The sequence below is a fragment of the Haliaeetus albicilla genome, chromosome Z, assembly GCF_947461875.1.
Source record: "Haliaeetus albicilla chromosome Z, bHalAlb1.1, whole genome shotgun sequence".
Taxonomy (NCBI): Eukaryota; Metazoa; Chordata; class Aves; order Accipitriformes; family Accipitridae; genus Haliaeetus; species Haliaeetus albicilla.
The window spans coordinates 52,436,899-52,462,845 of record NC_091516.1 but is presented as its reverse complement, the minus strand read 5'-3'; the positions used below and the strand labels follow the sequence as shown (position 1 = coordinate 52,462,845).

Below are 25,947 nucleotides of genomic sequence, written 5' to 3'. Positions count from 1 at the left end.
TACTTTCTTTTGCTATACCTTTTCTTTATTAAACATCAGTTCTCTGATAGAAAAAACATACCAAATTGAAAGACAAAACAAATGAGAAACAGCCAAAACTTTTAGCTAGTGCTTAGGGTATGTGATTCTTTGCTAACAATTTTTGCCATTAACAGAAATAACCTGAGACCATAAGCTGCCCACAATACTTCCCCCCAAAACCCTAAATTTAATTATTATTTTTAAGAAAATTTATTTAAAATACACACACTCATTTTGCCAGCCAACAGGAAATCTGTGTTGTGTGTTAAGAGCAGAGGAGCAAACCCACAGAAAAACTCGTCAATGGCCTGAATCTGGCACATACATCAGTACTACTTCTTACTTTTACTTAACATCTTTTTCTTCCTTGCTTTTGGCTTTCCCCCCAGCAACCTCCCTTCCTTTATTGCTTTAAAACAATTTTTAAGTTCGTCTGAAGTTAGACTAAAAAATTCTTGCCTATTTTAAAAATATATTATCAATATTTGCAACTTAACTTGCATAAAACTGATTTGTAATAAAAAAATAAATTGATACTGTAAATATTTAAGGATAACATAAAATTGTCTTAACTCCATTTATTTTAGCTAAATTTCAATGGTTTATGTAGCTTGATGATCTGGCAAGCTTATTTTATTATTTTATATTCTGTTAATTAGCATAGTATAAACCACAAAACCCCTCTTAACAATGAAAATAAAGCCTCCAACATCATTACAGAGTGTTCCATTAAAAAAAAAAATATTAATAACATATCCCAAAATGCTCTCATTATAATCACTGGGCTTTGGTAGGAACAGATTTAAGTCCAATTTATTAATTTCTGCTATACAAGAGAAATTCCATCCCCACTAAAGGCAGCAACAAAACTTCCAATGACTGCAAGTCATCCAGTTTTACTGAGTACATTTAGGTGTGTTCTGAGACTGGTATTTCACTCTTTAATGTGAAAATCTCCCTCTTGCCACAGTGACTCTTCTGGGTAAATATTTTGGGACAAAGACCCTGATGTGTTATTTAGTATTTGTTTGTGTATAGGAAATGCATAGGAGCTCCTACTCATAGAAAGAAGTCGTATGTATTAGATAGTATGCAAAAATAGACCATAATGATTAAAAGAGGTAATCATCAGTCCCAAAGAGCTGACAACCTAAATATTCATAGGTTTTCTGTGAACAAGTGCTATACACAACCTTCTGGCTCCACAACAGCAAATATCTCTTAAAAATCCATTCACTTTTACTGTATACCCACGGAAGACAGCAAAAACACTCTTTGCATCTTCATGGACTCCTTATCGGGTTTCTAATCAGCAAGCGTGTCCCCTTATATTCTGAAGATTCGGATTTGGTCTAGATAAGTAAATATCACCTGCAGATCTAAAGGCATGTTTCTACTGACTCTCCGTAGCACTTAGTCTTGAGGTGAGCAGAAGCTGCAGCTACAGAGGGCTAAGCAGAACTAAGAAACGACACCTTCCAGCACAAAGCAAAGAAGAAATGAATGGTAGACGACTAGGTAGACAGTAGGCTGTTTCTGTAAATAAGAAGTACTGACACACACAGGGATTATACGTGTTCCCTATTAATTATTAGATCTGTGTGTAAAATGAGCATATACTGTCTTTTCTTTCTGAATTAACTTACCACAAGATGCTGTTGTTAGCATCTGTGTACAAACTATACCTAAGCACAAACTCCAGTGCTTCACTGGAGAAAATGTACATGGTCACGAACAGTAACAGCCATGGATGCCCCTGTACAGCAAAGGAATACAATAGCGGGTTTATGATCTGTTCTGCCAAACCACAATCAGTGTTCAGCACAAAATAAACCAAACTACCACAGCCTGAATGTTTTCATATCAATTATCACTGTTATCCTCTCTAAGATGGTGACAAATACAAAAAAATAACATCTTCAGAGAGCTGAATGTGACTTTCACACAAAAGCACTGAAAGCATCATTAGGGGAATGCACAGTCAGTGCAGGACCAGAGTTGAACTAAACTGTGAACAAGCACTAATACCTTCACTGTGCAAATAGCAGGGCTATAGATTAAGCTCCTGCTAACACCATTTTCAGGAGCTAAAGCTCCTGAAACACCATTTGTTTCAGCAGCTTTCTTGGACTGTCTGTAGGCCACAGTGGTGGTACAATACGCCACCTCAACCCACATGTGCTACTCACACTAAGAGGACACTGCTGGTACTGTGACCTGAGAGCTCCGTCAGCTCTTGTTACTCAGGTCAAAAGGTAAAGAGCACTGGGTGTTGTAACCTTCATTATTCACTGGCCACATCTCTCTATTCTGCAGTACAGCACCTGCAACAATGTGCTCTTCCCATGCAAATCAGTTGGAGCTCTGAGGTGTCCACCGGTTTTCTGGATACCTCTAGCGCAGCAAGGCTTTTGCTTGCACTGTCTACATTTTCAAATCTGCTGGGTCGGCTTACTTAAATTGTGTTGGGTTTTTTTCATGGCTAGTGAACAGTGCTAGTACTACTAATTACACTCAATGTCTACTTCAAAACAACAAAATCTGACAAGGAAGGAAAGATGACAACTTACTTCCCAGAGATGCTGAGTGTTCCTGATGGCTCCGGCTTGAACCTTCTCTGGCAAGAGCAGGACTCCCTGGAAGGGCCCAATCCAGGTGCCCTGTTGGATCCGCTGTGCTGCACAAATGCCGTACGCCAGGCCAGGCACTGTGCTGGTGCACAGGCACACTTCCCGGGGCAGGTCCCGGAGCCACTCTGGGATCTCAGGTGGAGGGGCTGCCGCAGCAGCACTGCTGGTGCCCACCAGACGGCGCAGGGAGTGGAGGGGCCCATGCATGGGGCACTCGCCGTTGCGGTTATCAGCGCACATGTCACATCCTGTGGGGCAAAGAGGGAAAAACACCATCAATATGGTGCTGGTGGCCACCACACTCTGATGTGGCATGTGGCCACCACTATGGACAAGACCATGCAGACCCCCCTAATTTTCCTGTCATTTCACGGCAGCTCAGCACTCACACACACCGTGCCCTTTTGCATGTTGCTTAGCATAGTTTTCCTAATCTCGCCAAAGCCCTTAATAAGAAATCCCAAAGGCTGAGCAATACCTGCAGACATTTTGCAAGCCTCGTATGTTCACAGACTTGCCACGACTCATTTATTTTAACACAGTTTCTTAAGATTCATTTTTTGACAAATACAAATAGCCCATTTAAACTATCCCAGTGTGTTTCGGTGAGACTTTTTAAAACACAGTCGTAACACCGTACAAGTCCCCCTCATTGGCCTTTCCACAGCTCAGCCCAAGGGTTTAATTGTAACAGGATTTAATTTCATCCTTATTTTAAATGAACATTCGCTCTACATTTTACATTAATGTGTGTGTGCATGCCTGTCTGTTTAGAAAATAAAATAAATAGAACCTCATGAATGACAAATCAGAGCATGCATAGGCATTCACTTTTATATAGACTAATCTAAATTGAATTTATGTAGCAAATATTACTGATTCCTAGCACATGTTTAAAAATTTTTATTGAATGGGAATGCATGGGTTTTGCCTGTTACATGTAGCTGAGGCTAAGAACAAAACCAGCATGTCCAGTTTTGTGAGCAGCTCCCATGAAAAAGATGAGTTTGTAAAAATGTTAATTTCCCTAACTGCTGTTATTAAGGGATGATGTTTCTCTATTTTGGGAAGATCCTACAGTGTTTTTCCTTTTTTGAGCAAAGAAAATTTTGGTTAAATGTCTCCACTGCACACTACTGCACGTGCCATGAATATACAACTTCCAGGAAAACGTTTCATCCTCAGGAAATCCATTTCTCTCAAGGTATGCTGAGTTAACGTAACAATAAATCTATCGAAATAGGTTACTGTCTTCTGCACATTTCACCTTTGTAGCACCGTAGAGGTTTTCATATAAATTTATTCCAGAAATACAAAGGAAAAACAATAACTATGCCATAGTACTCATGTAGCAAGGCCTAGATCTTTACCCTAATAATTTTATACAACCTACACCCACTCTTATGAAAATAAAGCACAGTATTCACTATAGAAGCTGGAGCTTCTTGGTCTAAGTCACAGATTTAGAATTGCTAGAGTGCCTGTAACCACAGTTTTAATTCTCAGGGGGGCTGACTCAGCGGTTCGTCTTTCCAAGGTGGATATACTATGTGTTATGTAGGCCTCTTTCCTACAGAGCCTTCAAAGGAAAACCTTCCTCTCTATTCAGTAAAAGCTGCTAAAGGATAATAAAAGCTGCATTTTCAAAATATCACCTCTATTTGCATTCTCCAACTTTAGACACACTTTCTAAGCACTACTTCCTGTCATCCTCTTTTAAATTGTACCATGCAAAAATGATGCATTCGGAACTACGAAAATATTTGAAAATTACACGTGGAAGCTAATTTCCCTCGAAATCGTTACCCCGTCCAGCCTCGCAGGAAATGCACGTGTCCCTGCTGGGCGCTCGTCTGTGCAAGTTCCCTACCCGTCACATCGGTGACAGATCTCAGCAGAAAGCAAGCAAGCCAGCCCAGAGCCGGGCATTACTCTGACGGGTGCGCCTGCAGAAGGCGGCCCCTGCGTGTGGAGCTCGCCCCACGCCACCCCCACGGTGTCACGCAGCAGCAGCAGCAGCAGCAGCAGCAGCAGCAGCAGCAGCAGGACCAGCAGCAGGAGCAGCAGGAGCAGCAGGACCAGCAGCAGGAGCAGCAGCAGCGCAGGGGCAGGAAGGCAGGAGGGAAGAAGAGCCTTTGCCGGCACCGCAGCAGCTGCAGGACAAAGCCCTCTAGTGGGGACCCTGCTCGTATTGGCAAAAAAAAAAAAAGCCTTTTGGCTGGAGGGTTAAAGCCTTTCCTTAACAATGTAATGCCTGTCGCAAAACGACTCCTTTGTTGGGTGAAGCCGCAACTGCAGAGGGGATTTGCTCGCTCAGCCACGTCAATTAGAGGTGGCTGGAGGATGAGATTTGCAGGGCCCCAGGGAAAAGGTTTCTGGCTAGTCCTGAGAGAAGACTATTATGCAGCAGATATTCCTACGGCCATTCCCAGACACGATAAATAAAAGGCAGCAAGTACATGCCGGGGGGGTGGTGGTGGTGGTGGTATTTCCACAGCTAGTTTGGAAAGCGAGGTATCACCACAACATCTTTTCTTTCCTCTTCTAAACCAGTCATCAAGAAACCCTGTGGTTTTGGCTTATCTACAGATCTCAGGGGCTGCATTGGAGTTTGGCACTGGAGATCATACAGGAAAGGATCTCAAATAGGAAAAAAGAAAAAAAAAAAAACCCTAACAGGTTGGCATGTGAGCACACTTCAAACAAATCCGGCATCTTACCATTCAAGTTAGAAAGAAAACTTCTGACAGGAAAACTGAGGGCTTACAGAGAGGATGTCTAACCATGATGCCAATCAGCATGCAGGGCAGGGCCTTGACTCTGACCTGTTTGCATTGGTTGACCATCTTCCAGATGCGTAACTCTCCTCCCAACTACCTGATTATTAATGGCTTTCTTGAAGACATCGTGTCTCTGTAGCAACTTACATTAAACACACTAAGGCATCTTCGGGACTCCACTCAGGCAATTTCAGTGTCAATTTCCTGCATCCTGCCACCAGATAGATATCCCTAACTTTTTATGCACACGACTTTTAGTACCTGCCTAGAACAAGGTTTTCTTCACATCGAGGTTTTCTTCACATCGTCCTGACAATATGTGTGCATGAATGTGGATAAAACATTTTATTTCTACCTTTTCAAGGAAAAGAAATTAAGAAATTGATGAGGAGTGTAAACAAAGCCTGTGTCACTGTCATTTACCCTTACAGAAAGTCACACATGGTGATATTTATTTTCCACTATCCAAAACCACTGGTAATGTCTTAATGCTTGGCAGAGGCAGTATCTGATCTCCTGCTGTGTTCCTTTCCCTTTGTCCTGCCAAAGCCGAAAATTTGGAAAATGGGACATCTTCTGAAACTGTTTTGGCTTATGGCTTGTTGATGAGAGGGAAGGAGTCTGTCTTTAATACTAAGCAGTACTGAAAATTGTCTCAGTTGCATGCTTTATACATCTATCATTAGCTTTTTATGCAATCATACAAATAAAATTAAAAGAAAAATCCTCATAAATGTTATAAGGAGTGGAAGCCCTACTAGACATATTTTTCCATGCCTTGAGTAAGAAGTTACTGTGCATCTTTTCTGTGACTACCTTTTGTGTAATGGTAGGTGAAAGGCTTTTACCCAAGCACGCTTTCAGTAATGTTGGACTACCCATTTAAAGACAGTGACCGCAAGTAGTGGATTCCTGTCCCTCAGAGGACATGGGAAGGAAGTCCTTAATATCAGATAGGGGAAAAGAGGGAGAACTTTGCACACTATCCTGCCTCACAGAAAGGATCAACAGCATCATCTTCATGGATACTGCAAAGGTGTGATACAGTGCACCAAGCTGCTTAATAATGCATGGAAAAGAAGTGGGGGGGTGGGGGTGGTGAGAGGGAGACTGCTCTGGTCCATTGACAACACTAGAATCTCCAAATCAAACGGCAACCATTAAGACCCACGCAGGTGTGGGAAGTTGACATAAAAGGGGCATGGTGGGACAAGTGTGAGCTTTCCAGAGGACTGCCACACAGGGCAACAAGGAGAGATGTACTGTGCCCTTCCTCCTATTTTGACCTCAGAGAGCAGTTGTGTGAGTACAGGCCTCCCCCAAGGACCACTGAAATTAATACTTACACTGGCTGTAATAGCATCAGTCAAGCCCCAAATCAAGACAAGAAGGAAGAAATGTGAGAAAATTGAGGGATTTGCTGAAAATGGAAAAAGCAAGGAGGACTGCAGCCAGAGCAGAGTATCTCCTGATAAAACTGGGAGATGTAGAAGGTAAGGTCACCGGGAACGCTCCATTGCAGGCCCAGATGCAGCCAGACTCTTTGGAAGGAGATCATTTTCTCACTTTATACGTTCATGCTCTATAGATGGGAGGATTAAGGCAAGAATAAGCAAGAAAAAATATTAAATGAATTCCTAGCGGAGCTGTTTGGTATGGCTCTTTGGGGAGGAGTGCAATATGTTATCGTTTATTTGCCTCCATAAAAATGAACACAGTGTAATGCCAGCACTATTAACTTCATGTGAGTACACTTAAAAGGACTAAACCTAAGCAAAAGGGAAAGGACACATCATTGCCCCCAAAATATAATTCTAAACACCCTCCAACCTAAACAACACTACTACTGCATATTTTAAAGGAAATTTAAGAGGAGAAAGCTTTTGTCCGTGAAAGGTAGAGTCCAACATAGTGTTCTAACCAGCAAACCAGCTGTAACAATAAATGAAAGAAATACATTTTTGTCTCGGCAATAATATGCTTCAAAGGTGCAGTTATACTGGATACCTGCAGTTTGCTGGTATTAAAGAAGGGTGGCCTCTGACCCTCGGCTTCATAATTCACTGCAAGCATGCAGGTATCCAGTGTAAGTGGCCATCATTTCACACGGTATTACTCACTTGCAAGTATAAATCACTGCGGCCGGCCCTGCGTCCCTGGCTTCGCCCGGGTACCCAGCTAAGAGGGAGGGTGGGCTGGGTAAGACGGTACCCTTTCATTTCCTCCTGGAAACGGGCTGGAGCTCTCCTAGGGATCACGGGTTCCTCGTGCCTCAGTTTCCTCGTCGACGAGCTGGCATCGACCTCTGCTTGCGACGTTAATCGCGGTTTCTCGCAGACTGCCTGACTTGAGGCAGGCTTTTGGAGGGGACGAAACACAGATGCACTTTCCCCCCCGGGCTCCTTTTGCTTGTTTGTTTATTTGTTCTAAAGACTCGCTGCGGGGGGGGGGGGGGGGGGGGCAAGAGCCCAGCCTGCTGCCCCAGGGGCCGGATCGCGGGGCGGGGGTGCGGACCGGCCGCCGGAGCCCGACGAGCCACGGCCGGCACCGGGACCCGGCCGGCACCGGCACCCGGCCGCCCCCGCCGGGCCCTGCCCGACCCTTCCCGGGGCCCGACGCCCCCCGCCCCGGGCTTTTACCCCCTCACCTCGCCGCTCTCCCCCGGCCGGGACCGAGCCGCCGCCCCCGCTGCGCCCCGCCGGCCGCGCCGCCCGGCGGTGTTCCCGCACCGGGGGCAGGGGCTGCCGCGGGGTCCGAGCCCGCCGGTCGGGGGGTCAGGCAGACCCCACACCGGCTCCTCCGGGGAAGACGGTGTGCGAGGGCTCGCCGGGGCGACCGGGGAGGGGGGGGGACGGACGGGGGACGCGGCGGGGGGACCGTCCCGCTGGCGGAGCGGCTTTGGGGTTATTTTTTGCGAGTCGGGGGCGCGGGGGCCGGGTTGGGGGAGGTGGGTTTGATTTTCCCTGCCTTCGATTGAGGGTATGAATGAATTAAATTTCCGTGTCAGGTATGAGAAGGGTAGGAGAATATTGTGTGTAGATAAACCTTGCCACCCCCTGCCCCTGAGAGACCCCCATATACAATGTAGAGATGATGAATAGGCTCTGGGAGAGGAGATCGAAGTTCAGTCCGCACCGGCTCCACTCTCTCCTACAAAACTATAGGGCAATTAATTGTGGCTTGTCCCCTCATCCTTCATCTCCTGGTGGCACATATCGATGGAGATTACTGCTGATGGACCATTTTATCACCCTAAATAAACAGTCACCACCTTCTCTAACCTCAATCTAATGTATGGCTATCTGCTATGTTTAAGGGTGCTGGGTAACTAATGATGTAAAATAGCTAAATCATACAGGTTACCAGCAGCCCAGAGAAAAAAAAATCCAAATATTCCCCACACCGATCCACTTCACAGCGTGTTATATATACACTGTCTTCCCGTAAATTGAACGGGAAGAGGCGTGCAAACGGCTTCCTCGCGCGCGTGACACTTTAGTTTTACACTGCATATTTGTTGCAGTGGCAGGTTGGCGCTTTCTGGTGAAGGTAGAGGGGTCGCAGGCTTGCCGTCGCGAAAGCCTCTCCCCAGCAACGAGGGGAGCGCCTACACGGGAGCAAGCCGGCCCCGCACCCCCCAAACTCACCCCCGGAGATCTCCTCCTCGGCGCGCCAGCGCCCCTCCCCCAGCGCCCAGAAGTACCCTCATCCTTCAAGATTCAGAGCCGGGAAGAAAACGGTCCCCAGCCGCCTGCCACATTATCAGGGTTTTAACATAATCCCCTTTACTTCCCCGGGAGTAGAGACTGCAGGGCCCTAATTAGGGGGTTGTTTCTTGGTGGTTGGTTTTGGGGGGGGTTGTTTGTTTGGTTTTTTTACCCCCTAACTAAACCCCGTTCAGTTTAAAACAGTCACATGCAGTCACTGAACTCGCAGCTCCTCGGCGGCCCTCGCCCCCCTCCCTCGCCCGGGAGCGTGCCGTACTCGTTGGTACTTGACGGTCGAGGCGGGGGTCTGCGGGGAAACGGCCGCCCCGCCACCTTCCCACGGCGGCCGCCCGGCGCCGGGCCGGGCCGGGCCTGGCGGAGTGGCGGACGCAGCCGCCGCCCCTCGGGACTTACCGGCGCGGGGGGCAGCACCGCCGCCCCCCCGCCTCCGGCCGCGGGAGCCGCGGGGCGGCCAGCCGGCGAGCGCCCGATGGCAGCGGCGAAGTTTGCGGGCGCTTCTCCCGAGCCCGGCGGGTGGGTCCTGCCGGCGCAGCGGGCGGGGTGGGGGCCCGGGGGGGACGTGGCTTGCCCCGGAGAAGGAGGGGATGCTCGGGGAGGGGAGGGGGGGGGGTGGTAGGCGCATTTGGGAAAGCAGGGGAAACGGTGCGCTCGCTTGGTTCGCGAAGGTGATGCGTGTAAAATTAAAATCCCAAAAGCGGGCATCAGCCAGGGGCCTGCCGCCAATCCCAAATCGGCGGGCTGCAGTCGGGCAAGGCCGAGGCGGCGGCCCTGCGCCCCGCGCTCGGGGAGGGGGCGGGGGGGGGGATCGGTCCCTGCGGGTAGGTGTCCGTGCCAGGCTGGGGAGAGCCCCCTGCCCGCAAGGCGCCCGTTTGTCAGCCTGGGAGTTTCGGTGGGGCTGTCCGGAGCTGGAACTGCAGCAAGCAAGTGTAACTCAACTAAAGCCGATCGCTCTCTCCCTCACCGCACCCGCAACCCCGACCTCCTTTCCCTCAAACGGGCACCTCCGGTGTGAGGGACGGGGTCCAAGCGGCTGGAAATCCCGCTTGCCCACGGACTCCTTGCGTGACCCCCGAGGCACTCGGGAGCCGCGCAGGGGTAGGCAGGCCGGTGCCCTGCAGCTTGGCTTGCTGCGCCTCTGATCGTGCGAGCGAGGGGAGTGCGTGGCAGTGCAGGGACTGCAATTCCCGGACTCCTTCCTCACTTACAGTTTGCTTTTTTTCCCTTTTCTGTTTAAGAACGAGTTGCCCAAAGCAAACGCACCTGGACCCAGAAGGCTGAAACACTCGGGTTAAAAAGTTTTGCTCAGAGACAACTAATAACGGCTGGAGCAAAAGTCGCCTAGTAAACAAGTTCAATGATAGGACTTTTTAGACCTCGCTGCAGAAAAAAAAAAGGGGGACACCGTGCTGGCAGCACCCTGCCCCGTCCTTCAGACAGCGAGCGCTGCCCCGTCCCAGCCGGATGCGATTCACAAGCGTCCCTTCTGCAATCGACCCGTTTGTTTTCTCGAATCCACCTTTAATGTCACGGATGGGAAGAAACTATGCAGCCTGCCCCTGCGACTCTGCGGAGTGCTATTATTCCACTCGCTCCTTAAAAATGCTCCCCCCAAATCTCTTTTTTTATCTTCCTTTCTCTTTTTAAAACCTTTATCTTGCAGATTTACTGAGCTGCTCCAAGAAGTAAAACATGTATTGTCTGAACGGTTCGGTTGGCGATTAAAAGTGCATTTCAGATTCCATTAAGTGCATGTAATTTATGAGATCACGTTTTCTGCACCCGAGAATAGAAAATACACTAGCACGTTTCACTAAAGGCTAAAACTAAGCATGAGGAAGTCGCTCAAAACAAAGTCGGTACCCAACATAGAAAGATTTGCAGTGTTAAGAAGGGGGGAAAAATCCCCACTAAACTCAGAGTCAACTTTCCTCTCACTCCTTAAGACATACACACAATGATTAAGGCTATGCTAGCATCCACGTAGTTTAATGAATATACAACAGAGTTTCATGGAAACTTTCAAAACAAGCCCCACATCTGAAATTAAATTAAACGAATCCCCATTTTGCATGGGAATGTGCTTACAGATCGCTGGTTTGGGGTATCATTTATCTGTTCAAGAGCCTTCTTTAAATAGACATTTTGAGGGGGAGGACAAGAAAAATAAAGAATTTTAAGAAACCTTAGGATAAGAGAGGGTATTTGAAGGAATGGAAGAAAGTGCACACACTGAAGCCATGTTCCAGTGTTTTAACAGGGACAGATCCGTGTGCTCTGAATGTTGGTAATAAGTCTGATGAACTAATATAGTTCATCTATTTATTTTCACCCCTTGGATTTCCTCAGTTGCATAGTATCAACAGATACAGGAACAAAAGACAGGCAGAACCCATTTCTAAAATCACAAACCTCTAGTTGATACAGACGGTTTAATAGTAGGGGCGCCCCCCTCCCCCCCAAAACCCAAACCTCTATAATTGGCAACAGCAGTATTAAACGTTTTCTAACCACCAAGTCCTAAGTGAATTCTGACACTCAGGCAGGCAACCTTTTTCATCTAGAAAACCAGCTTTTCTTATTAAATGACCACATCATGCTCTTCTGTAGGGGTGAAAACTAAAACCAGTGAGGTGTTAACGAGGTCTGAAAGGAAAACGATACTCCGAGATAAGACGGAGGAAAACTTTGCCCTAGTCCATCCGATGAAAACTGCAAGTTTTCCCTTGCCCAGCTTAGAGGAGTAATTGATTTCTGGGTATTCAGCGAAGCCTGGGCTTTCCAGGCAGGAATGGGGTGAGAGAAGCAAGGCGGGAAAGGACCAGTTTCACAGCAAGTTGCCCTGAACCTTTTCAGAATCCATTTTCCTAAGCAGCCCCCCCCTCCCCCCGCAAGAGAAATCTAGCCCCACAGCAGCCTTCCCGGTGAAGCGTGCCTTCCAGGAAAGGACCCGGGTCTCAGACAAGAGAAGCCATTACCGAGGGGTTACCACCCGCCTCCCGAAAGCGCTGGGAACAACGCGAAAGCGGCTCGAGGCAGGGAAGGGCAGGGCGGAGGATGCTCCTCATGGAGAGAGCGGTGCCGGCGCCCACTGCGGCCCCCCGGCTTGGGGCGTCCCTCGGCTGGCCCGGTGCGGGGGGAGGCCGGAGGACGGGGGGGTCGGGGGCTGCGAGAAGGGGCACGATACGTACGGTTGTTGGGGTCACTGGTGTGCTGGTTCAAGGGGATGATCTCCATGCGCTGCTGCCCGTACAGGTAGTAGTCCAGCTCCTCGGCCGTGCACCGGAACCGAGCGGCGCCGCGCTCCCCGCATTTGCCGCCGCCGCCGGCCCCGCACAAGTCCTTGCCCTGCAGGGGAGCGGGCGCTCCCCCGGCCGGGGGCTCGGAGCTCTGCAGCGGCCCGAAGACCGGGAGCTGGGTCACGGGCAGGGAGGTCAGGCCGGCCAGGGAAGCGGCCGCCGCGGCGACGCAGGAGGAGGTGGAGGAGGACGACGGAGTGGACGAGGAAGAGGAGGAGGAGGCGGAGGAGAGGGAGGCCGGGCGCTGGCGGAGGCTGTCAGCCGCAGGCTCGGCTCTCTCGGGCGGCTGGAGCTGGGCGAGGGCCCCGCTGCTCTTGAGCTGGCTGCTCTGCGGGAAAAGCTGCTGCCAGTGCTGCAGATAGGCGGGATCCACCTTTAGGAACGCGGATCCGCCGGGGTCGCCGGGCTTCAGCATCGCGCTGCCTGTGGAGCGGAGAGGAAGGGGACAGCGGGCGTGAGACCCCCGCCCCGCCCCGGCCGGGCCGCCCCGACCCCGCGGCGGCCTCCGCGCTGGGACGCGCCGGCCCACGCGTGGGCTCCCCGCGCCGGCGGCGCGGGGCCGGCGGCGGGACCGTCCCGCCCCGCTTCCCTGCCCGTGCCAGGCGCGGCAGAAGAAAAACTTCGGCCCGGAGAGCTGCAGGGCGGAGACGCGGGAAACGTGCTGGCCCAGGGCGACGAGGCTGTCCCCCGCCGCCCGCCCCGGAGCGGCGGGCAGGACGAAAGGGGCGGCGGGCAGCCCCGCACGCCCGCGGCCGGAGAACCAGCCGCCCCGAGCGGCGCGCGGCTCGCCCCGCTCCCGGCGCACGCCATGCCTTCCCCTTTCATTCCCTTGCCTCTCTCCGCGGGAGCGGATTCGACTCTCCAAGCTGACAACAGGGAGGAGGAGGAGGACGAAACTTCAGCCCCACGCACACAGGCGCGAGTCTTTTCTCTCCAGCCGCTCCTGCTGCTCCCCTGCGTTCCGCTCCCGCGTTTGCAGGAGGAGTGCAGGGTCACGGCCGGCAGCACCCTACCCCCGGGTGGAAGCACCCCGCTGCGGCCCCGGCTGGGCTGGCTGTGCCGGGCGAGGCGGAGGGGCCGCGGCCGCCCCTCGCCGGCCGCCCCGGCCTGCCGCTGCCTTACCTGAGCGGGGTGCGCCGGAGCGGCTGCTGCGCGGTCGGCGTGCGGAGGTGTAGGCAGCCCCGGGAGCCTTCGAGCCGGAGGAGGGTTGAGAGGAGAAGCTTCTCTTTGGTCTTTGTCCACGGGGAAGCGGGGCGATCCTCTTCCAGGTGCCGGGGACCGGCGGGCCGGCTAGCTCCGAGCCGCCGGGCTCCCTCTGCCGTGGCCGCGCATCGCGGTCGCGCCCGGGCTCTTTGCTCGGCTCTGGCAGACTCCGGGCTGGACACGTGGGTTTTACGACAGCGCAAAATACAAGTATGTGTGGTGTGTACGGGAGGGAGGGGAGGGAGCGGGAAGTTACCAGCGAGCCTGAACGCAGCGCCCTTTTTTTGGCAACTTCCCCCACTTTGTTCCTTGCTCAACTTTTAAAGGTGTCCCTTTCTTTCCTTCCCTCCTCCTCCTTCCCTCCCTCCCCCCGCTCCTTCCTCCCCCCCCCCCCCGTCTCCCTCTCTCCCTCCCTCCTTCTCTCCCTCCCTCCCCAGCTCCCGGAGCACGGCACCCCGGGAAGAGCTGGGCTTTTACCCTGGCGGAAGGGGAGCAGCGGCCCCGCGCAGTCCCCAGCAAGATCCGCGCCGCTGCGCGGTCCCCAGCGCCGGGCGGCGGCGGCGGCAGCTCCCGGGCCGCGGCGGCCCCAGCCAGCCAGCGCCTCGCACCCTGCCAGGCTCCCGGGAGCCACGGCCTTGCCTCACTTGCCTTTCGCCCCTCGGGGGCTAGGTGGATGTGAGAGACCTTCCTGGCCTGTTTCGCTGTCCTGATACGGTCCCACCTACTTAACGTGTCTCCCGGGATGACCTGCCTCCCGTTCCCCTCGGCTACCCGAGACCTGCCCCAGGAGGTCCCAGCGCAGGTGAGGGAACTCACCTCCCTAGAACTTCTCCCTCCTCGGACCTTGTCCCCTCGAGCACCAGCACGTCTCTCTCCTGCTCTCTGTGCTCGGCTGCAGCACAGAGCGAGCAGTATGCAGGCGGAGATGCAACCTGTGGCGGGAAACTTCTCATCTCTAGCGACTTTTTCTCTCCACTTTGCTTAAAAATTGGCGTTTTCTGCCCCGCTGCTCAGCTATTGAGCTCACGTATCAGTGAGTATTTAACACCGGTGGGGTTTGGTGGTTTTTTTTTTTCCAGTTTCTTTCCTACACCGTATGAAAAAATAGACGAGAACTATAATCTCTTAGGTATATCGCGTGTACGTAGTACCTCATGCGTTTAAGACAAAATACTTAACGCGAAGTGTTTATGCCACCAAAACATTTCTCTGGTGTCAGAAAAGCCCCCATTGTCAGGTGTCACGCTGCCACTAAACGCACACTTGCTTACAAACATAACGTGTCTGCGTGTAAACTGTTTTTGCCGTTCCTCCTGCCCTGTTTGTAGTTTATTTCTTTCCCACCCTTCATTCTCGCAGAGCCTGGGAAAGCTGCTGCTGTTTAGACTTTGTCTGTGTCTAAGGCAGGACATTTTAACACGAATTTGAACAGTGCTGGGGCAAAAAATGTTTTGACTGGCGTCATTTTGACAAGGTCATCCGTCATCTGCTCTATAGATTGATAACACCTAAGTTAAAGGCAAACACGAGTAGGAAACCCCCCCGATTTTTATGGGTTATAAAGTTGGCTATAAAAACCTTCCTTATGTCTTTGATCCATCCCATTGTGCAACATGTAATGAATTTTCAGCCCCCTAGCTCTATTAATCCACCTTCTGAAGTTCTGACATGCTGCCGTTCAGCTGAGGGATGGAGGTGCGGGGGGGGGGGGGGCTGCTTGCACGCTCGCTAGCGTGCGCAGAGCGCGGTGTTGGGTACGCTCATCTGCGGATGGGCGCGCTTGGTTTTCTCTGTTTTCACCGCATTAATAGTGTCTCGTCCTTGGCCAGCTCCTTCCCGGTCACAATTTTATTCCGCCCTTCCCGACTCTTTTCAATTTTTTTTTTTTAAATGTGCCCGTCTGCGTTATTGGTGTTTTCCTTACCGGACATCTTTTAAAAATACTGAATTGCTTTTAGTGGCAGCAATCTCTAAAAATTCGTTTCACGCTAGAAAAGCGTGATGAAGTGGGGAAAAGCTCCTAGCTAATGGGCTTAAGTACATTGTCAATATCTGCACTTGCCTTGAGTTGTTAACAGAAATATTCCATGCGGGTTCATATTAGGGGGACTTTAATCTGTTACTGAGGGTTTGGGGTTTTTTTGGTTTTGGGGTTTTCTTTACAGCTATAAAAGTAGCGCTTCGAGCGATCGAGGTGGCTGAGTAAAATTTATAGACCCCCTGACACTTTGGGACCCAGCCTGACCGGAGGACGGAGGAACAAAGTACGAGGCTCGCCGCCTCCGCCCGTCCTCAGGGCCGGGCGGCCAGCGGGCAGCGGGAGGCGGGCGGGAGGGAGCCGGTGCCCGCAGGCCGCCCGGCCCCCCGCCCGCTGGCTCTGCCCGCAGCTCCGGGGCGCGGCGGCCGGGCAGCACCGGCCGGGCAGCACCGGCCGGGCAGCACCGCCCGGCGCTCCCCGTCGCCCAGGCGGGGGGCTGCGGCGGAGCCGGTGAGCCTCGTCGTTCGGCGTGTTGACCTTAACGACAAGCACCCCCGCTGCGCCGGATTCGCCCGACCCACGCAGGGAAGGGAGGAGAGCGCCAGCGGGGAAGCTCAGGCAGCAGCGGGGCAGCTCCGGTGCCGAGCGGGGAGAGCGCTGCTCCCTGCCCCGGCGGGCTGGCGGGGAAGGCAGCGACGTGTCTCACCAGGACAGAAAACGGCTCCGGCCCCAGCCTCTCCAAAATACCACCGCTCCCGGTCCCTTCTGCCCCTCGGAAAGAGCAGAACTAGCAGATCTGCGGGCAGGGCTCCCGGGCCCCGAACCTGCCCCTCCCCGGGATGGCTTTAGCCAACCCTGACCTCTGGTCTGGCTTCCCGAGGCAGAGCTGTTTGTGCGCGTCCCTTTTGTCTCCCCCGAGTTTGTCTACGGTCTATTTGTTACTATTTCTTGGTTGGTTGGTTGGTTTGGGTGGTTTTATTATTTTTATTTTTTTTTTTCCTCCTGGATGTGACTTCTGTGTGTAAAGATGCAGGAAAAAAGGAGTTTTTAACTATTGCCTCCTCCTTCCCCTTCTCTCAGGCTTTTTCATTATTTAGAGGACGAGCACTGAAACAAATCACATTGACCGTTTAGAAAGCGATCAAACCTTTATAAAAATCCATCGCCTACGAATCGATTGGTGAATATTTGCTAGGAATTTGTTCAAAAGAAATAAATAAGGAGGGTAAGTGTATTAAATGCAAAAGGGGAACACGGTGGTGTTTTTCTTCATTGATTAATGACCTCTAAAATAAAACAAGCGGGAAGAGGAGCCAAGATCGATAAATTAACTACCCAAATTCATCATTTTCCCTGCGATTTTTTTCTTTGGTTTTTGTTTGTTTGTTTGTTTGGGTGGGTTTTTTTGTTTTGTAAAAAACGCATAGGAAGGATGTCCGTCTCTTTGGAAACTCGAAGGTTTTATTTTAGGCGGGGGGTAGAAAAGGGAGCTAAATCCCTTTTCGGAAGGGATTGAATCGGGGACACCCTATCTGATTTCGTTTGACACACAATTAAAAAGTTTGCCTTTCATATTAATTAATTCTCCCGATGTGGGGAAGACAAATGGTCGGTTACCTCTGACAGGAGTCCGATAAAGGATTCAGCAGCTTTCCTTCTTGCCCTAGGCGTCTCCTCATTCCAGTTTTAAGGTCATGAGCGGCTGAGTTAATAATTCATTAATATAGACATTTATTCAGATGGGATTCACGGGGATTCGCGCTCTCCTACATCTCACCGTTTGGATTTACGTTTCCCTCGAAGAGAAGACGAGGGGGAGGAGAAGGGATGGAGGAAGGCTCTACACAATGCACGGACCTATTTCTACACACGTGGTTAAAACGTGGTTACCCCCAGCCAGAACCCGCCCGGGGCAGCTCAGCCTGCCCGCCAGAGCCCCGCTCGGCCGGCCCCGGCCCCGGCCCCTGCCCCGCTCCCGGCCCCGCCGCCGCCGCCGCCGCCGAGCGGGGCCGCGCCCCGGGCCTCCCCGGGCAGCGGCGGGCGAAGGGGCGGCCGGCGGCACTCGCCACCTCCCGAGCGCTTCCTGAACTGAAGCCAGGCGCTTCCCTCCCCCTTCTCCTTCCCCGAAACCAGAAAGCGACCGGAGACCGGCAAGAGTGGGTAAAACTGACCCCGAAAGCCCCTTCCCCCACGGCCGACCCCCGCCGGCAGCACGGCCGCCGCCGGGCTCGGGCTCGGCAGGGCTGGGGAGCCGAACGGGCTAGCCCCGGGCTCGGCGGTGGCAAACACCGTGGGCGGGAGAGGGCGGAGGGAGCAGACCCCGCTGCCGACAGCCGGGACCTGCGGCCGGCGGCGCGGCGTGGCGTGGCGAGCGCCCCCCGCGCCGCGGGCGCCCGGCTTCGCCCCGCGGCCAGGTGAAGGAGCACGGCCCGCGGCGCGGCTCGCGCTCGGGCTGCTGCCGCCGCCCTCCCCGGCAAGGGAGCGGGGGGGAGGCGGAGGGGGGCGAGACCCCGGCGGCAGGGCCGTGCAGCGGCCGGGAGGGGCCCCAGAGGGCGCCCGCGCCCCCGCCGGCGGGGCGAAGCCGGGACGGAGGCGCCGCGGGGGCGGGTCGCTGCCGGCGCCGGCGCTGAGGGGCAACGCTCCCCCCCCCCCACCCCCCCGCCGCGGGATGGCGGTCCGGGGGGGGGGGGGGGGGCGGGAGAGGCAGGTCGGGGCTGCCCCCCGCCTGGGGCAGCCGGCGCCCCCGTTGCCTTCTCTCCGGGGGTGCTGATGCGAGGGCAGAGCCTGGGGAGTGCTGGTCCCGGGGGCAGCCCGCTCTGGGGTGTCTGGGGGATGAAGAGGTCCCTCAGGAAGGGGGGTGGGGGTCCTTCCTTGGGAGCAGGCAGCAAGAGACTGGCCGAGGAGGTCTGCCGCAAGCCACGGCTTCGGGGAGAACAGAAAGCACCTGGCCACGTGCGATGGGACTGAGGTTATTAAGTGGTTTGGCAGTGGCCACCAAGCAGATGCCAGCCAGATGCATAACGACTTTCTGCCACTGTTGACCTGATACGGTGGTGAACTAGTGACCCCTGAGGTGAAACGCTCTATGGTCTATTACCAGTTCCCCCAGCCACCGAATCCCTCTTACAGACAGATTCAAACACTTGTGTCCATCAACAAAACAAACTCTGCTCCAAGCAAGGCATGCTGCAGATGGGATGAGAAAAGGAATTACTCAGTTGTGAAGACCAAGTAAAAATAAATCAAGTCAGAGAGCAAATAAAGTTGAACTGAAACGTGACAAATTTGGGTTAATTTCATTCCCACCTTCACGCACAGCCCATCTGAAAGTATTCTCAGTTATCTGAAAACTAAATTAACTATTCAAATGTAGGTTTCGTCTTTGGGCGCCTTTTTTTTTTTTTTTTTTTTAAAACCAAAGATGCAGTTTAATCTATAATGCAGTGTAGTACAATGGTTTTCCAGATAGGATTATACAATTTAAAATCCATTCTCTGGGTGGTCACAAGATTAATAGGCAGAATACTTTAAGCACACCTGACATCTTTCAGCACAGCTTTTGTGATTTTTTGATTCCTGCATGGCTGAGTGCATCCTCTCACACGTATTTCATTCACCATAGTTTCAGAAATGGTGTAAGGGAGCACGCTGAAAGGCAGACCTCCTTTACGATCCCTGATGTCAAGCTTTCCAAAACTAAGCAACTGAACATTTTGAATGCTTAAGCAACACTGGGTGGCTACTTCAAACAGCAAAACATAGTCTAGAGAGTTTTCCTGTACTTTATCTAAAAATAGCTCTCATAAATACGGAATCTATTAAATATGATTGTTTGCATGTGACATGAGAATGATAAGGTCTGGACAAAAATCAAGAATAGTAGCATTTCAATGGCTAGTATTGTCATGAGAATGCCGTGGTTTTACCATAATGTTTGCAGAAATAAATGGAAATTATGGGGTTCTTTTTCAATTTTGGCTTAGCATCATAATCATGACTCAATGTTTTTTAACAGAAAAAACAGAAAAACCTTACACTTTTTGTTTCCCACTTAACTGCTTTTTCATAACATGTACCTTTTTAACAGATTTTTCTAGGCCTGCACTCTGGTAGTTTTTCCTTCCCCCCCCCCCCCCCCTTCATAAGTCACCAGTGAATCTATTGATGGAGAAAGGAAAAGACTGACAGCCCCAGGGAACAAAAGTTCAAAGCAGGGACTGTGTCTTCCTTTGCCTTGTGCACCATGTGGTAAAAGGCTGCAAGAACAGGTCTGAAATACCTGCCCTTCAGGTTTTGTTGGACTATGTCTGGTGGATGATTTTTTGCTTAAAATAAGCCCATACGTGGGACTTACTTCAGTAAGTCAAATTCTGGAGCACAAGTGTTCATTCTGACATGATTACTCAGGAATAGCTGTTTTGGTAAATTTTCATGTGTAGAGAAGGACTTGGGGAGAGGGTAATAGCTCTTTTGGAAGAGGTGTGTGGTGTGTACTGTGCATACTGTGAAAAACATCTGTTCACAGATTTAGCACCAAGTAGAAAACTTTGGGCTGCTACAGCAGTATTAATAAATAGCACCTCATGACCAATGGAGTTTACTAAGTAAGTGAATAAAACTGAGCAGCATATGAAGATGAAATCTTAAGGCGAAATATCAAAATTAACAAGTGAAATAACTAAGTGACTACGGGAGAGTTCTTGCCACTCCACAATAGTTGCTTTAGTTCAGTTTCTGATGCTTTACCAGACAAATGTTTGTTTCAGTTCTTCACGTGGTTAAGTGCTTCCCATAATGTTGTCTAGAACTATGGGGTCATGGCAACTGAAGTCCAGAACTGAATCAAGAAATACAGCTGCTCAAACAATAAATGACACAGCTAAAACAACTGTCTTTTCAATAGAGAGCAATCATACTGCAGTTGTCAATTTTCTGCAGCAAGGCTTACTTTCTGGCATACTCCAGTGTGAATTATTCATGGCAAGGGAGCCAAAACCAAAACAGCTGGTGTACGGAAATACATGGAGCGACCACACACCTTAGGCTAGAAACCTGCACTCTTCCCTTCTGACGAACAAGAAGCAGTTTTTAGAGTTTCCGGTTTGCCTTCTGACAACCAGACTGGCCTTATTATCTCACCTTGTGCATCCGTGTCAAATCTAGACTGCGAGCTAACTCCCCTGTTTGGACAAAACAAGTAGGCTCTCTGTATCCTGTCCCAGGTACTTAGCCTCCAGCCAGCAGAAGAGACATTAAAAAAAGACAACCCTAAAACCCAAAGCTCTTAGAGATAAATGATTTTGTGAGCTATGCCACATTTTGGCTGGAACAGGTTAGGTTTTCTGGCTACGTTGGCAATGCAAGTACTGATTCTTGGGTTTAGAAAGAAGAGGTGGAAAGTGTAGGCTGGAGAGAAACACTTTGGTCACTGAGTTCAGTACACTACCATTGCAGACAACTGTGGAAGAGCTGTTAAGTCCAAAAATGTTAAAAAATAAATCACTTCTTTCTACTGTATGGCCTACTATGTAAGAGCCCTGCCCTCTCCTGCCCCCACCCCCTAAAAAAAATAAACATGACACTTTTAGTAGAAAAGAAGAAAAAAAATATCTCCAGAACACTATGTACATAGGTAAAGAAATGGAAAGACAATGGATGCGATGGGCCTCTGCACTGGGAAAGGAATTGGTCAAGTGAAAATGCCCAGGGGACCTTAGAAAGTGAGTACCCCGCAGGGAACAGAGGAAATCAAAATGTCTCCAGCAGTTGCTGGTAACCACAGGGAAAGGTTCCACTAGACCAAAGCATAACGGTCAATTTTATCTCATAAGAAAATCGTGACCAGCTAAAATTGAGAACCCTCCAAGATATTAAGCACATCAGTGCGCTTGCAGCAATTCTTGATGCTTGAAAGAAAGACAAACACAGATAATTTATCAGAACATGATTTTGCATCAAGAAAAAGTAGAAGAAATGAGGGCAAACACCCCATTATGGTATATATAGATACAATGGAAGGTCAAAGGAAGTGGGAGCCAGCCTAGAGCAGCTGGGATCAAGTAATGCCTGTGCTGGCAGTTTGGAATAACCATTGAGGAAAACGAAGGGTTGAGAATCAAACAACAAGCTATAAAACTCCATCTAACTTATTGACAACAAACTATGCAGGAAAGCAGCAGAGACTTAGGCACTGGCTGTCTGTGCCCCTGCTGTGCAAACTGTCTACAGACCAGCCAGTGGCTACAAGGCATAGAAGGAACTTGCCCAGAATGGGAGGACTTAGATGGCATTCACTTGCTGCTCTGTGTGGATGACTGGGTGAAATGGCACGGACAAAAGTTTAAACTTCTGCCTGACAACCACTGTAGACAAATGTCGCATATCAGAGCCACTGGCTAAACCGTGTTCACTTGCAAGAGTGTCAGATCTATACACCATTCATCCCTTGCAGCCACTGCTGTGATCACAAGACTGCGGTTCCTCCCCAAAGCCAAGAGCAAATCTCAGAATGCTTTTCCTCCCATACTTCACTTCTGGTATGCAAACAGTTCATCTAGCAACATGTATGGGATATCTCCTTCCACTTAATCGCAAAAGGATTACCACTGCTGCTTTCAATCCAGTGAGAGAAGCCCACTACAGAGATCTTAAGACACGTTGTTCAGACCTCCACAACAGTATAGACTGAAGGTCCTGGAGTTTGCAAACTATGGAATTCAATCTCCTGATGTCCTTCTATGTTGGTTATTTAATTTACAATATGAGAAAGTGCACTTTAAAACAGGTTCAACAGTTTATGCATTATATTTGTAGGATATCATGTAAGTAGTAAGGTACAGGTGTTTCATATTTTAGTAATCTAACCACAGTATCATACTTTCACTTTGCAATTTGTTCTTAGTGCATAAGATGCTATTGTCCTCAAATAACATCACATCTCTTCTGAAGCTTACAATCTTCAGACAGAAGTAGGGCAAGGAATCATATCCTTATTCAGTCTGTATCAGCCAGCCTAATGTAAAATACCCTCAGAGGCAGGTTAATTTAAGACTTGTGCAGAATGGAAGGGACCTCCCACGCTATTTGTTGTGCTGGCTGAACATGCTGTAATTTTTAGCTGTCAGGTGATAAAAATAAACCATAATTGGTAATTTCTTCACTCATACAGCTACATCAGGAAGAAATTCTCTGTGTATGCTCTTTGTGTGACACGGAAGGCTGTGACAGCCTGTGTCACTTAAAGAAAACGGGTCCAGGAGGAACTTGCAAAATGACCTCTACCACTCTACCAGAAAGGCATTTGGGATAACTTCAAGATATTTTTCTCCAACAAAAGGACTACTGAACAGAATGTGCTTAGTGCTAAACTTGAAAATTTGTTTATTGCTACCCTATTTTAGGCTAATTGGTCATATAAATGCATTTATTCTTTCATTGTAAAGCTCCTGGTAAGGACTATTGTTTCCACTAGAGCCTTTATGATTTTGTATTTTCCAAATGTGAGTATTTTCAACCTATTACATCTATATTTCCAGGGAATATCAAAAAAGTCAAAGTCATGTTGCCAATGTAATGACTGATTAGGAACTTAAATGACAAGCAGTATATGCAGTTCAATAGAGCTTTTTCAAAAGCCTGATTAATCATTGCTTGTGTTGCTTCTTTTCAGACATACAAACCCATATTACACTTATTAAATATGGATGGATTACTGTGCTATTTATCTGAAATGGATTCATAACATTCTGGAATGTTATCACTACTTTTGATATGAAACCACCCATTTCTCTGTTAGAACAGACTTTTGATATATGCCAGGCAAGTCAATTAACCTAGTGTCCTCTGACATTGTCCTGGTTTCAGCTGGAATAAAGTTAATTTTCTCCTTAGTAGCTGGTATAGTGCTGCGTTTTGGATTTAGGATGAGAATAATGTTGATAACACACTGATGTTTTAGTTGTTGTTAAGCAGTATTTATACTAAGTCAAGTATATACTTCAGCATTTCATAATGCCCTGCCAGCAGAGGCTGGGAGTGTGCAAGAAGCTGGGAGGGGATACAGCCAGGACAGCTGACCCATAGAGCCAAAGGGGTATTCCATGCCATATGACGTCATGTCTGGTATGTAAACTGGGGGGGAGCTGGCCTGGGGGCACCGCAGCTCAGGGATTGGCTGGACATTGGTCAGTGGGTGGTAAGCAATTGTATTGTGCATCACTTTTTTGGTATATTCTTCTTCTATTATTATTGTTGTTATTGTTGTTGTTGCTGTTGTTGTTGTTGTTATTATTATTGTTATTGTTATTTTCCCTTCATTTTCTGTCCTATTAAATTGTCTTTATCTCAAGCCATGGGTTTTACTTTTCTTCCCCATTCTCTCCCCCATCCTACTGGGGGCAGGGGGAAGTGAGCAAGTGGCTGTGTGGTGTTTAATTGCTGGCTGGAGTTAAACCATGACAGACATTCAAAAGCTTCCACATTTCAGAATAATTTCCTGTCTATTCTGCACCTACGTGGATTATTAAAACTTCAAGACAATGGCACTACTTAAGATAAGATGCCCTAAAAAGCACCGATAACATAAAAAGCATTAAGTGACTTAGCTTATACTGTTTAGTCACTTAGGGTACAAGTGAGCTTCATTAAGAAGATGAAACAAACGGACTCATCACACAAATCCAACCTAATCTAAACCACAACCTGTCCTAGTCATCTAAATTAAAGTTGCAATATTTTTAAAGTTCAGACTGATTCTAGCAAGAAATTAGTTTACTTTCTCTGTCACCAGGTTGCTGTCTTTTCTGTTTCTGAACAGCAGATTGTAGTTACATCTCAAGGAGGTGAGGCAGGTAGACTCCTGATCTTACTCTTCTGCTCTGTTAAACTTCCCTTTCCCTGAGTATCCCTGGCATGTACCTTTCAAAATGTATTCTTCCTGCCATTTTAAAACTGTTAGTTTGCTTGTCCACCATGCAGTCTTGCTCTTCGTCAAACTTCCTGACAGTTTTTCAGATTTGTGAAAAAATCACAGAAGAGGAGAAGCAGAAGAGCTGAGTAGCTAGCAAGAAGCCTAGAGACTATTATTTCAGAAATAAGCATCAAGGAATGTAGAGATATAGAAGTAGTGTACAGAAAAAAAAGAAAAAAAAAGTACAGATGATGTTCTTCTGAGCACCTCTTAGTTCTTTCAGGCTGTAAACCGTCTTACAGATTTAACACAGAACTGCAACATTAGAGTCCCTTCAGTGCATGCAGAACAATATAAGTAGTACAGACCATAAAGAAATGTTATATTAAAGCATTTCTTTTATGATTGTATAAATAGTTCCAAAGCAAAAATAATGTTCTGGCAGGAAAGCAATATGTTAAGCAAAGATAAAACATGCTCTTTGAGAAGCTCCCTTAATATACAATTTCTTCTTCTTTATTTAAGTTTTTGGTAAGCAAGAGATAATAAGAATGGACAAATTTTGATGCCATCAAACATGTCCCAAGTCTCACTGATTTCAGCAGGACAAGTGCTATAATAAACACCATCAGTCACTCAGAGTACAAAGCTTCCATTTTTAAATCAAGCACTTATCATCCATCTTACCATTGCTGGAAAACACTGAAGATTTGCATGCTTTGATCCATAGTTTAGACAAAATCAGTAAGAATCATTTTAATATAGGTTTATGCCATGGCTAAAGACTACAGTAATTCTCTTGAATAGTGATTTGGAGGGAAAATGATTCCTCAGCTAAAACCACACAGCCTGAAGAAATGACAGAATCATTATTACTTCTTTTTAACTTTGCCTAATCATGTACAAAGGGTGATAACAGTCACAGCCTGAATTCAGAATAACCTGAGAACCTCTTTCAGGGTCAGCAGGACAATTCAGTTTTTCCAGAAAGCTTTTTTAGGCTTTGAACAAGACAACATTCAAAGACAAAATTTTCAGAGTGTGTCTTCCATGGAGCGCACTCAATGGCTATTTTCTGTAATATTTTTTATAGAAGAGAGTTTTCCAGAAAGGGAAATGGTATGCTGATGTGTGTGTCAGCAATATAGTGTTCCCTGAATACAATTTGAACTTGAATCACAAACCACTAGTCTCTCCATTCATTTCTGTTAAGATCTGCACATATGGACAGATACAGAATTCTGGAAATCAATCTGATAGCTCTGTAATATGTTACCTTTGTTTCCTAAGAAGTAGATTGCAAATCAATAGGCATTCAGTCAGAAGTAATAGACTGTGCATAAAACAGAGTATGATACTGGATTTGTTAGATCTGATTTAGTATTCACTAGAATTTTGGAACA

General features: G+C 49.0%; 1 protein-coding gene across 1 annotated transcript in view; it reads right to left on the bottom strand.

Annotated features, from left to right (window-relative positions):
* Positions 1 to 13,980, bottom strand: part of PRDM6 (PR/SET domain 6) — a 79,064-nt gene extending 65,084 nt beyond the window's left edge. Inside the window, exons 1-3 of the mRNA XM_069775824.1 lie at positions 13,578 to 13,980; positions 12,348 to 12,878; positions 2,592 to 2,899 (exon numbers count right to left, since the gene is read on the bottom strand). Of these exons, the coding sequence (XP_069631925.1) occupies positions 2,592 to 2,899; positions 12,348 to 12,870 (831 nt within the window). The 5' untranslated portion in view covers positions 12,871 to 12,878; positions 13,578 to 13,980. The remainder of the gene's footprint in view (positions 1 to 2,591; positions 2,900 to 12,347; positions 12,879 to 13,577) is intronic.
* Between the last annotated feature and the right edge of the window lie 11,967 nt (positions 13,981 to 25,947).